This window comes from Rhinolophus sinicus, linkage group LG05 (assembly GCF_036562045.2).
Source record: "Rhinolophus sinicus isolate RSC01 linkage group LG05, ASM3656204v1, whole genome shotgun sequence".
NCBI lineage: Eukaryota > Metazoa > Chordata > Mammalia > Chiroptera > Rhinolophidae > Rhinolophus > Rhinolophus sinicus.
In genome coordinates this window covers 176,643,853-176,658,120 of record NC_133755.1, presented here as the reverse complement: position 1 = coordinate 176,658,120, position 14,268 = coordinate 176,643,853, and the positions used below count along the sequence as shown (strand labels likewise).

The 14,268-nt window shown below is 46.7% G+C and overlaps 1 protein-coding gene across 3 annotated transcripts in view; it reads right to left on the bottom strand.

The window, feature by feature from the left end:
* The window catches only part of SYTL3 (synaptotagmin like 3), a 78,063-nt gene that overhangs the window by 22,714 nt on the left and 41,081 nt on the right, over positions 1–14,268 (bottom strand). For 2 of the 3 annotated variants that reach the window (XM_019749458.2, XM_019749481.2), the window contains 5 exons: positions 14,056–14,107; positions 12,568–12,637; positions 10,891–10,969; positions 7,283–7,407; positions 459–593 (listed from right to left, as the gene is read on the bottom strand). In XM_019749458.2, the coding sequence (XP_019605017.2) occupies positions 459–593; positions 7,283–7,407; positions 10,891–10,969; positions 12,568–12,637; positions 14,056–14,107 (461 nt within the window). The remainder of the gene's footprint in view (positions 1–458; positions 594–7,282; positions 7,408–10,890; positions 10,970–12,567; positions 12,638–14,055; positions 14,108–14,268) is intronic. The other variant, XM_019749468.2, reaches the window with a different exon arrangement.

The window sequence follows — 14,268 nt, the reverse complement described above, 5'->3', positions numbered from 1 at the left end:
CTGAATATCTACCTTACACCATTCACAAAACTTAACGAGCTGGATCAAGACCTATACATAAAAGTTAAACTTTTATAATGCGTCTAGAAGAAAACACAGGAGAATATCTTCATGACTTGTGAGTCCCCAAGACAGAGAAATAACCATCAAAGAAAAAATTTGACCAATTAAACTTCATCAAAATGAAAAACTTCTCCTCCAAAGACACCATTATTTATTGATTACTCTCTGTATATGTAAAAATGCTCACAATAAGATATTGTAAAAAAGAAAAACCACCATCAAGGAGAGAGCAAGATTTCCCCAGCTCCCAATCTAAGTAAAATATTACCTCTAAGCTCGATTGTGATGTTTCAGTTTATCCCACGAGAAACACTCCTACCCTTGCCAGCCAATCCAATTTGACATCACGATGACAACCACACCTCATGTCTCAAGGGTATGAGATGGAGACTCACCTGTCTCAAGCCTCCTGAGAATAAAGTGCTGGGAGTTGGATGGGATGAGAGATTTTCTTGCTTCAAAACAGGGTTGGCAGGGCATTTGGGACTCTCTGAATTGAGAGGTTGCAGGATATCTGGTGCACTGATTTTCTGGAAAAGAACACACAAAATTAATAATATAGTCTGTACCCCCAATTTGATTTTGCTAAAATGTGGTCACTTCAGCCAGTACAGCCTGCATCTATTACCTGATGGTGCTAATATGCAAACTTCCAGGTGTGAGTAAGAGGCACACTTCCCGGTGTGTAAATGCATACACACACCTGTGGGGGGGCCCAAGGCAGCTATCACCAAGCTTTGGGATAGTCATGAACAGTGACGGGTGGGTTACTTATGGGTTAGTAAAAGCCTTTAAGAAATTTTAAGGCCACATTTTGGCCTTAAAAATGATCTTGACATTTAATCATATGAAATATAACATTCATCTGACAGGGAGAGTTTTAGCTCTAACGTGCTCATTAAAAAAGGGAAAAATCAAAATATATCTCTAAATTTTATAAAAGTACTTTTTATGGGGCGGACGGGTGGCTCAGTTGGTTAGAACACGAGCTCTGGGCAACAGGGCTGCTGGTTCGATTCCCACATGGGCAGCAAGCTGTGCCCTTCACAACTAGAACGAAGTCAGTGAGCTGCTGCTCAGCTCCCAGGTGGCCAGATGGCTCAGTTGGTTGGAGTGAGGGCTCTCAACTACAAGGTTGCCGGTTTTACTCCTCAACTCCTGCAAGGGATGGTGGGCTGTGCCCCCTGCAACTAACAATGGCAACTGGACCTGGAGCTGAGCTGCGCCCTCCACAACTAAGATTGAAAGGACAACAACTTGACTTGGAAAAGTCCCAGAAGTACACACTGTTCCCCAATAAAGTCCTGTTAAGAAAAAAAAAAAAGGTTTTAAAAAAATACTTTTTATAAGAAATGGGTACTTCTATAACACGTACAGCTGTGCTTTCCAACATGGTAGCCTAGTCACATGTGGCTATTTAAATGCAAGTTCCATTGAGCTGAAATAAAATAAAATTAATAAATTCAGCTCCTTGGTTGTACTAGACACATTTCAAGTGCTCAGTAGCCACATGATGCCATGGTTAGAAAGTTCTATTGGACAAGTGCAAGTACAGAACAATAAACACAATTGGCAAAGTGGGAAAACCTCTTCCTAGCTGAAAATACAAAGTTTCAGAATCAAGACTTTTTTTGTTTGTTTGTGTTTGATGCTGGGTTGGAAAAGGAACTTGGAAATACAACAGTCATAATTTTTAGGAATAACAAGCTAAGTGAGAATTTTAGAGAACAAATGAAAAACATGATTATCTCCAAATTATTATTTTTGCCTTCAATCCCCAGAACATCAACTCAATCCCATCAAACTTTTGTTAAACAATACCATATCCAATCTACCACTCTAAGTCCTGGGGTGGAAAGAGGAGGAAGAGAGAGGAGTGAGAAGGGGGAGGAGGAAAAGAAACAAAGTCTGTATCATTGTATCGCCAAGGTCTCCCTAGTTAGTAGGAAATAGACACATGAATCAAGGTACCAGCCAAGTCCCTGGTAAACAGGAGAGGGAGAGTTATTGCCAGACAGTGGCATCTGGAATGATTTTTTAGTGGGAGTATGACCTGAATGAGGTGTTGAAGGCTGGCTGGGCAAAGACCCAAAGGTAAGACACGGGAGTGGAGGGACTCTCGTGACGGTCAAGTTCAGAGCACGTTCCTAGACCCGCTAGGGACCCATGCAACTAGAGACTCAAGAGGCCAGCAGAGACCTGATCTGAGATCATGCACACAAAAGGATATATGAGGTTGTCTAGAGAACAGGGACCTCGGAGACCCTAAGGGGTGGGCACGGGGAGGAGACGGAGGTCTAGAAGAGCTATGGATCCAAGGGGAGGACTTAAGAATGAAGGGCGTTCGAAGAGGAGAAAAGAGTATGAGAAAAGGCTCACCTGAAATCCAAGAAACGCAAAAAAAATTTAATTGTCTATCAAATTAGCAAATATTAAAATAAAAAGTATGAAGTTTAGTTGTTGGCAGGAGTGCTGACAAACAGGCTACTCTACTACTAGTGGGTGTACAAACTGAGTCAACCTCAGAGGAGGGCAATTTCGCAGCATGAATTAAAAACCCTAAAAAGTAGCTGTTAAAAATGTTAATATGTAATGTTTGACATGCAAAGAATGAAAACATGTTAGTTTTTCTTTAAAAAGCAAATGACAAAAGTGGGTGTGTGACATGTGGGCGGCCATTTTTGTAAAATGAGTGTATTCCCATGGCCGCCCCAGGTCACCCTTGTGCAGGCTTCTTAGACCACAATAGAAAGAACAAAATGGAGCTAAATATTAATATGAAGCTTTGTGCCTCCCAGGTGTTCAATACATAACCATTTAATTCAGTGTTCTTTAAGGCAACATCGTGTTTTTTTTTTTTGTTTTCTTTTTTTGGGGGGGAAGCAATGGCAGTGATTTTATTTCTTTACGTCTTGTTAATAATAATAATAATAATAAAAGTATTGGTACCCTCTCCCTAAAACAGGAAGCAGCTAGAATTAAAGCTGGTGTTGGCCACCAGGCAGCATCATTTTTGAAAAATAAAAAAAAAACAATGGGTGACAGAAAGTTCTGAAAAAGAACAAGAAAACTATCTTTATGACAGCGGTCACATGGCTTGTCAAATTCATAGCCAGGGAACACTATGCTTCTAAATATCTTAGGATTCTGGGAAGCTTTTAAGGAAGCTTAAATGCAAGTATAAATATTTTGAAATTATTATGAAGTTGATCCTACTCTGAAGAACACGCCCATTTTGATTGACCAAGGAACCCAACCTGAAATTTTGTGTCCCCTCTTCCCCCGTAAATCCTGAAGGACGTGGATGACTTTGTCAGTTCCGCACCTTATTAAAGGGAACCAAGATGCAAATAGCAGGTTACGGATGTTGTTGAGATGGGCAGTTTTTTTCCTCTGTGAGTTTTAAGTATTTCAATAACTATCTACTTTGGACCAGAGCACAGAGAACATAATTACCCTGAAGGAGGTCTATTCTGCAAAGCGTTAAACGTACTATCATATACAGAAAGATCAATAAACATTAGGTTTTGTTGGATCAAATTACGGAACCATGCAATACATGTGTTTGGGATTTTTGCTGATCTTAGATAAGAGAAGGAACAGGAACCCCTGCATCTGAGGGTTGGTTGCCTTGTAACATAAACACTTGCTCAGGTATCAGAAAAATACCCAGACTGGGCTTGGCCAATAATACCTGGTCTGAGCAATGTTAAACCCCAGCTAAAGAGCAGACCACCTCTCCTGGGACCATCGGAAGGATCAACGGACCTTCAGCCTGAGGAGCGAGAGGACCAAGTGCCCTCATGGTTGAAGCCCATCGCTGCCACTTCCTTGTCTCGCTGCTCAGCCCTTGCGGTGTGGCCAGGAGGTGGGGCAGGAGAAGTCCCAGGAGTGTCAGGCCCTGGGCGGGCTGTGTCTTCAGACCTCAGGTGCCCATGAGAAAACGTCACACAACACAACAGGGCACAGAATGACGTAAAGTCGTCGTCGCCACCTCTGTCCTCGGTGCCTCGCCTCAGAGACAGCCCCTCCTAACAGCTTTTTATGTCCCTTCTTGGTTAAAAGGTGTGTTTTTATGGCCAATATAGGTCAAGCACACATAAGATGTACGGTAAAATCCCACTGGCATGCACATGAAATCTCAAAGGAGAGGTAAGAAAATTCACTTCTTGAAGAACCTGACCCAGCTGCATAAATGAGGGTCTTTGCAGGAGCATTTTCAGAACACACAGCTCAAACTGAAGTGGCATGGAAGCCATCCTGAGCTGTTTGCTCAGTTGACCTCCTGGAGTCACCATGTGGCTTTAAGCAAGTAATCTACTATTTCTGTGCCTCAATGTAGCCACCTGCAAAGTGGGCACCGACATCCCCTACTTCCAAAGGCACTGTGCTGTGAGCCTGACGTTGGCAAGAACGCCAGTGTTCAGATGAGACATGAGTGTGATTTTGGAGAGCTCACCAGCTAAGGCATGTGTAATTGCAGTCTGACAATGTCCTATTTAAAGATTTGCTTTTACGTGTCAACCTAATAATTATTTAGCATTTGTAAATCATACCACGATTGCTGAGCACTTTATAAACACGGGCTAAACTGCTCCTGAAAGCAGCCACATCCTCAGGTAAGGTGGGGAGAGAATGTCTGCAAACAGTGGTAAGCACGTCCCGCCAAGGGCATGGCCAGTAAGTGGGCTCACCAGGACAGTCCCCTACACATGGGGACTCTGTAGCCATAGCCTCCCTGTGCCCCCTCACGTCCACCCCTGATGCCCTGTCCCATCAGACAACCTTACTGGTGCCAGCAGGCTCGTTCCAGGAGCATGTGAAGCAGGGACAGCAAATGCCACGGATGCCACATTATGTCAGCTTCCGAAAGCCAAAAACTAAGCCTGTGGATGCCTGGGATGTCCCATCACGTGGCATATGACGTCAGAAGTGGGAAACATGCGGGCGGGTCTATAAACTTTGCTGGCGCCCCTCCTAGCAGGCATGACAGGTGTGGCCTATGTATGTAGCCGGCCACTTCCTACCACGTTACCCTTTCGGTCATCTCTTTGCCCCAGTGTCCTCATCTTTAATGGGGACAGTAAGAGCACAGACCTCACAGGGCTGTGTTAAAGGATTTTAAAAGTTAAACACCTGTCAGGGCTTCACACTGCGAATGGGGCCTGGTGCGTCCTTAACCCTTGGTCAGTGTCAGCATTACAGAGGCTTCGTCCCACCCAGGCGAGGAAGAGAATTATCTGTGCTTCCAGAATGACCTTCCTGAACCCTCTTCTTCAGTGGCCCTCATCTGTCCTCCTTTCGTGGGGCACATAATGAAGAGGTTAAGAATTCAGAATTACCTAGAGTCAGTTCTCTTTCCATCACCATATATTTGACTGACTGGGTGGTAAACACACAATGTGATATATAGAGATGATGTAATACAGAACTGTACACCTGAAATCTATGTAACTTTACTAACAATTGTCACCCCAATAAGCTTTAATTAAAAAAAACACGAGTTCAGTATTAAGACACCTGGATTCTGCGCCTGGCTCCACCTTTTATGTGCTATGTGGTGTTAGACAAGTTGGTTAACTTCTTACTAACACTCAGGTTCTAGATCTTTATCATGGGAGTAAGATCTTCCTTGGGACTTTTGTAAGACTTAAATGTGGTAAGTATACTGGGCCTGGGGCACAGTGCTCCCTAAATGCACACTAACCCTCTCCAACCTGATGACGCAGGGACAGCCGTTGGGATGGTGTCTACGAGGAACATGGGAAGCCAATGGGAATGAACCCTTGTTTGCACGTACAGAGTGTCCACGTCCTTCCCAATGGATTTCACACACACTAACCTGCTCCTAAAGTGAGGTCCACGGGCCGGCAGCCTCACCTACGCACCCACGAGCTCCTCAGAAATGCATCTGAGATTCTGTGGCTCACGCCCGACCTCATTCAGAATCTACATTCCAACATTGCCAGTGACTCACGTACACGCTGAAGTTGAGAATCGCTGCTCCAGGGTTCACCCTCCAAACCAAGACTGCCCACCACTTTCTGGTTATGTAATCAGGGGCATGTGATGTAATCTCTCTAAGCCTCAGTTTCCCTAAATGTAACCTAGGGCCAAATGCAAAGCCTATGTCACGGGGTGGTGTGAGGATAAAATGAGATAGTCCAGTAAAGCTTTTAGTGCAGTCTGGTACATAGGAAGAAATGGTGGCAATTTAGATCTTGTATTTAGATAACTTAGCAATTCAGATACTACATTATCTCACGGGATCTTTACAAGAAGCCCATGCCTTTTCAGAACAGGTATTATTATCTTCATTTCACAGGGGGCGTACTGAGACTTGGGAGTTCACAGGACGTGCCCAAGGGGAGCGGATGAAGGCAGGATCTGAAACCCCGAACGTGGGTAAGTCCCAGGAGGTGAGGGAGGCTAAAGTCATCGCTTTGCCTAATGCACAGGCTGTCTGGGGACACCCTGGATGGAGCCCACAGTTGCAGGGAAGGGGCACCTGTCCTCTCCAGCAAACCAGAGCAGTCGTATCGACCCTGTGAACAGCAGCTGGTGGCACCTGCCATAGCCAGGTCACCTCAGCTGAACTAGTACTGGGTTTTCTGATCCTAAAATCAGCTTTGTCTCACGCCCCAGGGCATCCCCTTCAGGTTTGGTTACTCCTGATGAAAAGCCAGAGTAATTCTTTCCCTATAAAGCCTTAATGAGGTGAGATCTCTCTTCTGGTTTAGATACCTAGAGAGAGTGGCCCTCGTAATTGCACATAATCACGCAGCATTTATGTTTTCAGTAGTTTTGATCAGAGACCAGGACAGGTTTTAACCAGAGGTTGTTGGACGTAGGAAGTAGGATCGCTTCTGGAGCCTATAGCAAGGCTATGTGCAGACCCCAGGATTAGCGGGCAGTCTCGTCCCTGAGGGTGAGCCCTTTGTGTTTGGTGCGGCCTTGAAGCCATCAGGGAGCTCTGGTGGACACGTGCAAGCCCCAGGGGCTCAGAATCAGGCTGGAGCCTTTCCCTGAACAGTTCTGAACAGCTCCAAGTTGACCTTGAATTTTGACCTTCATTTGGCCAGCCTCCACAAAGAGCGGGGCTTATAATTATGTTTTTCAGATTGCTTACTGTTTTGCTTATGGAATAAAAGGAAAAATAAATCTCTAGAGAAAATGGGCTAGAAAGCAATCTTGTGGTGGCCTGGTGGCCGGGGCATACCCTGATGGTGACGTTGATGGCAGTGTCAGACTGGCTCCTTCTCTCCGACCGGCTGGCACACAGCCTGGGGCCCGTGCTTAGGAGGTGCTTGTCAGAGGTCATGTCATTCTGGGACTTGGAGAGCTCTAGAAAACAAACACCAGGGATGACAGGTGGGTGCATGCAGCTTTGCCCTGACCTGCGGGAGCCCTCCTTGGCGATTCCCGCAACCACACGGGGGGGGGGGGAGCAAGGTCCCATGAGGGCAAGTTAACCGAGGGGCAAGAATAGCATATGCCCAATGCCAAGCTTCGGGGCCTGGAGGAGCATGGATGCACCGGGGAGTCCCCAGACACGGTGCTGGGCGAGGGGCCCACTGTGCCAACACAGGCAGAAGAGCTGGATTCCTAAAAGGTGACTGTGTGGCCACACTTTTGCGGGCAGAGAGCCACCGGCAGAGCAGCTGTTCCTGGGAGATCTTCCAAGCCAAGTTGCTCTGCCTTCCGGCCACACATCAGGACGTACCATTGTCCTAACAGAGAAGACAGCCTACCAAACCAGCTGGCATTTTAGGGGTGCTTTCCAAAGCTTTCAGAACTAAACACCATTTCTCCTGACTCGTGGAGGAGAGATATCCTTATAACTATTTCAGTGAGCAAAGCCTGAAAAGACGACTTTCAATTCTGTTGGTTTTGCAGTATAACCGTGGTCCAGCATAAAGGTGAGGTGAGAAGGAAGGAACCAATACACAGCAGTGAGAAAACCACTTCAAAGATTATGTCGTCCTCCAAAAATGTCTGCCTTTTCCCATGAGACCCTTGTCGCTCTCAAACGACAACCCTGAAACTATCTTTAGAGTAGCGCTGTCCAATAGAGACATGGTGTGACATGTGTCATTGCAAATTTTCTACTAGCCACATTTAAAAAATAAGCAGAAGAAAGCAAACTTAATTTTAATACTATATTTCATTCCAAAATATTGCTAAATATATAATTAATATTAAAATTATTACTGACATTTTAAACTTATTTTTTAATGCTACGTTTCCAGAATCTGGTGTGTGTTTTACTCTTAATTCGGGCCAGCCACATTTAACAAGCCACCTGTGGTTGGGGGCTACCATACTGGACAGCATGGCCCCAGAGTATCCCTCAGTCTGGAGATGTTACTATGTGAATCCTTATTCTTTGCTAGTTATTAGATCTCCTGCGTGCACTGCCCCGGGACGTCTGCAGAGCATCTAGAGGAGAACCCGCACACGCCCTCAAAGTCCGGGGGCGTTCACCTTCCCCACCAGGACACGTGGGAGCTTCTCACACTGCTCTCAAGTCTATCCCCCAGAACTTTTGGGGCATATTTCTAGAGCCAGCGGCTGGAAAAGTCCTAGCACACAACAGGCCCTCAAAGCCGACAATGTACATGAACTTTTCCTAGAAGCCAAATCCCAGCACAGGCTTCAAAGGGAAGGAGAGGCCCTAGAAGAGGTTGCCCTCCCTCCCCTGACCCCCGGCCCAGCAATCTGTTTAGCACTCACTCCAAAACCTGTGCATTCATCGGATCCATTTATGTTCACAGACTGGGGTGGGGGTGGGGGAGCCTTCCTAAGCAATTCAGGTTCTAACAAGGCATCAGGCGGGAAGGAAAAGGAACAGAAAGGAGCACAGGAGGGTCCTGAAGCAAGAATCGATGTTATTTCCTCCTCCCTTTCCAAGGGGGTTATGAGGCTGGAATCCCCTAGGAAGGCAGCAATAAAAAAATAAAAAAAAGGGCTGAAATGACACATTCTTCCCACTGGATTGGCTTCACTGGACATCAGCCACCAGAGGCTGTAATTCAGGGCAGCTTCTGAAACTTCAGGCCAAGGCCCTATCCAGCCATTCCCCAACAGAGCCCCGTGCGCCCAGAATGAGACTTTCCTCCTACCTTCTTCTGTAGGAAACAGGCAGCAAAAAGGATCAAGAAGGACACGTGCAAAATAGCTCAAGACCTGAAGAGACAGGAACCAGCCCCACCAGATGCTACGCGTCCCACGGCAGAGACAGGATGCACGGTACGTGTAGCCATGTGCCCAACCCTGGAGAACCAGCAGGAAGCCCCAGGGGAAGGTCTTGGCAGATTGTCGTCCCCAGGGCCCCAAACACTGGGTTTTCTGTCCCTGCCTGTGGGCTGAGGGCTGGGTGTCTTGTGAAGCCCTGGACAGGCAGGAGGGGTCGCAAATTAGGGGGCTTCAGTTGATGTTGGATGGCAGGGATGGGACATTGCTTTGCTCTTTTGCAGTTCTCCGGGGATTCGCTCTAGCTGTCCCCCTGGGTCTGTTCTATAACGATGACGTGGTCAGAACCCTCGGGTATTAAACTGGCAAGTCTCAAACGTGTGACTTAGCTATGGGGCGTCAGCATACTCAAGTGTACCCATGTGTGGGTCCCAGCGAGTGGAGGAGGCATGAGTGGGACAAGATGAAACATGCATCCTGCCTCCCCAGGGATCTGGCTGAGGGACTGCAAAGTCGTTCACTCTGAGGCGTGATTCCACACCAGCACTGGTGGGAGGGAATCACATAAGCCATGTGAATTTGGGGAGAGGCTGTGTGTGTAGAGAGCTGCAGAGAAGGTCCACATCTGTGTCAGAGAAGAAGAGCCAGCTGCTCAGAATGCAGGCGGCTGCTACAGTCTGTGTCCCAGGCTGATGCACACAGAGGCGGATGTCATCCCAGAGCCCGGCCGGTGACAGGGGTGATTTTCAATCTCCAAGCTCTATTAGCACACAGGCCATGAAATTCGGCTGCTCCCCACTTCTGAAGCAGAGGGGGACAGACTGTTGCAAGACAGTCTGCTTATCTGAAAAACGGCTTTGAATTCAATTGTCTTCATAGGAGAGCTTAGAATGGCTGGTGGGGAATACAGAGGACTAATTATAATCAAATTGTGAGGTTGTCTCAGAGCCCAGGTACAACACTGAGACTGACCACACACAACTGCAAGAGAAGGGGGTGATGAACGGAAGCCGAGTGGAAGCAGTGAGAGAACGGACACCCAAGACCCTGCTCCTAGTAAGGATCTTCTCCAAATGCCTGGCCTGCTCTGGGCACCTCAGGAGGCCCAAGACGGGGTGGGTTCTTGGACTTTCATTTTAAGAGAAACAGGAAAAAATGTCTAAGCAGAAAGAACATTGAAAGACAAGATTTCTAAGCAGTAGTCCAGGGTTCCATGTGCCTACAAGTCACATGATTACTGCTAATTGATGAAAATAAATTTACAGAGGAAAAAAGGAGAACAGGAACGTAAATGACAGATATAGGGTCCCGCCTGGCATGAAAGGTTCTGGTTTTCAACTTACTGGAATCATATCTCTCCATTTTCTGTGTTGGTCTTTGGAATAGGCTAGGATGCCAAGCGCTGGAGTTGGGGGCTGGGGGACGGATCCAGCCTAGTGAACTAAAGAGTGTCTCCTCTTCCCCAGGGACCCAGAGGCCTGCTCTGTGGGTGGTGGGGTGAAGGGCAACGGGCTGTGGCGTTCCCAGTGGCCAGGGACAGAGAGGGGCTCTGTCACAGCCTTGGCCAGTGGGTTTGGCCAGCCCACTGGTGGGAGGAGGGTGATGGGGAGAACACAGGGAGAGGCATACACTTACTTTTCATGTGGGTGGTAACAGACAAAAACAAATTTTCCATAGACTTATTAAATCCTTTAAACTGACGAAGTTCCTGTAACTAAAACAGAGACAGAGGAGAGAGAATGAGAGTTATGTCTGACGGCCTGTGTTTGCCACAGCAGCCTCCAAGCTGCCAACCCCCAAACACCAGCAGACGCGGGCAGGTGTGCGGGCGTATGTGCGTCTGGGCATGGGTGCTCAAGCTGCATGTGCATGTCTGCAGTGGAGAGGGCACTGTCCTCTCAGCGAGCAAAAGTTGTCTTTACTCAGCTTTTCTCCTGAGTTTCAACACCCGCATTAAAGGAAGGGGCTTTATCAAGGGGTTGTTGACAAGGTAACAACTGCCTCTTAGAAATAATGACTGACATTTCATTGGCTCAAAGATGATACACAAGTAAATGACTGCTTCTTTAATCTCCTTCATGTATGACCCCACCCCAACTCCATGCAGAGGGGACGCCAATACGGGCCGAATGCATGTGATACAGGAGCTCACAGTGGCACAAGGTGACCAGCCTGGAGCGAAGGGTTAGTTCCACCTCTCAAAGCAGAAGAGAGAAGAAAAAGGAAGAAAAAACAACAGAAAGAAAATCACTTCCCTCTTCAATGTATCCACCCATCCATCACCCATCCCTCCATCCATCCATCATCCATCCATCCATCCATCATCCATCCATCCATCCATCATCCATCCATCCATCATCTATCCATCCATCATCCATCCATCCATCCATCATCCATCCATCCATCCACCCATCACCCATCCATCCATCCATCCATCTGTCTATTCATTCAGTAAATGTACCCTGAGCACATTGGTGCTCAAACAGATTTAAAATCTCAAGGAGAAAATAGAGCAGGATTTTGAAGGTCACTCCAGGGTCTCAGTTTAAGTTGAAAAAAAGAATGTGTATATTTTCTCTCTCTCACCCGCAGATGTGTATACCCTTCTACAGACAGATATTGTTACCCTCTTTCACTCACAGAATAATAATAATGAAAATAATCAAGACCATGCATTTCCATTGCACTTTCCAAGTACCAGCATCAACATTATTTCGTTAGTTCTCACAACAGCCATGGGAGGCAAGCCAGACAAGTATGATTATTTCTACCTCCCAGGTGGGAACCCAGGTGATTCTCCCAAAATAATACAGCTCACTTCTTTGGACAAAAATGGTCCTGGTCTACTTTACATTTGTGCCTACAAACATTCAGAAGACACACACACACATTTTCACAGGCAACCCCACTCCCACATACATGTGAATTCACCTATATTACCATTTGGACCCCCAGAGAGCCCCAGACACACTGCTGCCATATCCAGACCCCCACACTCAAGGGCACAGAGCACAGTTAGGGAAGAGAGGCAATGAAAGAAGCAGAGTACAGAGATGGGGTCGTGGGGTGCAGGCAGAAGATGAGTCAGTTGTTAATGCAGATGATCCCGGGACCCCCAAAGCAGGGTGGCAGGCACACGGACACTGGGCAGGGCCCAGCACTGCCCAACCCCCAGTCGGGCCTTCACTCATGACCCGCTCCAGCCACAGCTGGATCTCTTTGCCATGAGGGTCTCAGCCCAACCCCCCAGACCCCTTCTCTTCCTGTCCTTCTTCCCATCCCCTTCCTGGGGAAGCCCACAGAACACATTACCCTGCCAGGGCTGCCGCTGCACCAGCTTTCACTGAGAGGAGGTGGAGTAGGAGGAACCACAGAAATTTTGCTGCCAAGGAAAAATACAAGAAGAGGAAGTGGGTTATGAACTATGCGAGCATTAGTCTTACAAATGTACGAGATTCATCATCATCCTATAATTCAAGTCCTCTACCTTTTTTTTTTTTTTTTTTTTAATGTTCTCACTTTTTAGCAGAGGGCCCAGCAGCCCTGCTTGGATCTACTGCTGTGTGCAGGGCATTACTGTCTAGCGTCTGAATGTGGGAACCGAGTAGCGTGCAGGCTCGGGTCTGGGCCGTGCACGCTGCCATTGTGCTGAGCCACAGTGGCGGGAGCAGGCCCCACTGTGCAGCCTGGCTGCTCAGCATTCCAGCCCCACACACGTGCTCCCTGTGGACTTGTGTGTCCTCTCAGTGGAAATCACACCAGCATAAGTTCCAAAGATGCCGTGGATGTAAATTCAACCATGAGAGAAATTAGAAGCTTGTGCTAAAAGAAGTGATGAAAAAAAATGGGAGAGTCAAAAATGACGAAGTCCCAAGATTGGAGAAAATCTCATCATGGCCCCCCAAAAATAGTGGCTAGTGGGGAGCTTTCAGTAACATTTTAATAAATTCAGTGCAATCAGGTGTGTGCATTATTGCCAGCGCCAAGACTGCTAGGTGTTCAGAATTTTGTGTGAAGATGTTAACATCACACAGGCCATTCTTCAAATCTGCCAACATTTATTCCACAACTGTCATATGAGTGAATCATAAAAGCAAAGGCTGGGTTTAGAATTTCATTTAACTTGCCATCAAAAATAATATTTTGGGGGGTGGCCGGATGGCTCAGTTGGTTAGAGTGCGAACTCTGAACAACAGGGTTGCTGGTTAGATTCTCGCATGGGCCATTGTGAGCTGCACCCTCCACAATTAGATTGAAGACAACGAGCTGCCTCTGAGCTTCTGGAGGGGCGGCCGGATGGCTCAGTCGGTTAGAATGTGAGCTCTTAACAACAAGGTTACCAGTTCAATTCCCACCTGGGATGGAGGTCTGCACCCCCTGCAACTAAAGAATGAAAATGGTGACTGGACTTGGAGCTGAGCTGCACCCTCCACAACTAGATTGAAGGACAACGACTTGGAGCTGATGGGCCCTGGAGAAACATAATGTCCCCCAATATTCCCCAATAAAATTTAATAAAAAAATATTTTGTTTCTTTATGACATTTCAGGAGAATTTAAGTAACAAACCAAAATGTTTAGTGAGAAAATACTATGCTAGCTCCTAGAAGGCTTTTCATAAGAGTCTGGAAACATCTCTGTTTGAATATTTTCCAGGTACTTTATCATTAGGAAAAAAAAAAGTCACATTCCAAAGGAGTGACCTCTGAAAGTCAGGCAGGAAGGAGATGGAAAACTTCTTTCAGCAGGTCCATTGTGTTCCGGGAGGGCCCAGGACAGCCTGCCCTTCTACAACACTCACCTCAATTTTTGATAAGATTGCAAAAGCTTTGCTCCAGCTGTGTCATGTTTGCCTGGAAGAGATATCAATAAAGGTCATTAGTAGTAAGAATATGATGCAAATACAGGAAGTAATAAATTAAAGTGATTATTTTTCTAATATCACTTCTTGCGATTAAAATGGAAGAGACAATTTGGGGGTGATAGAAATGTGCTACAACCAGATTGTGATGAC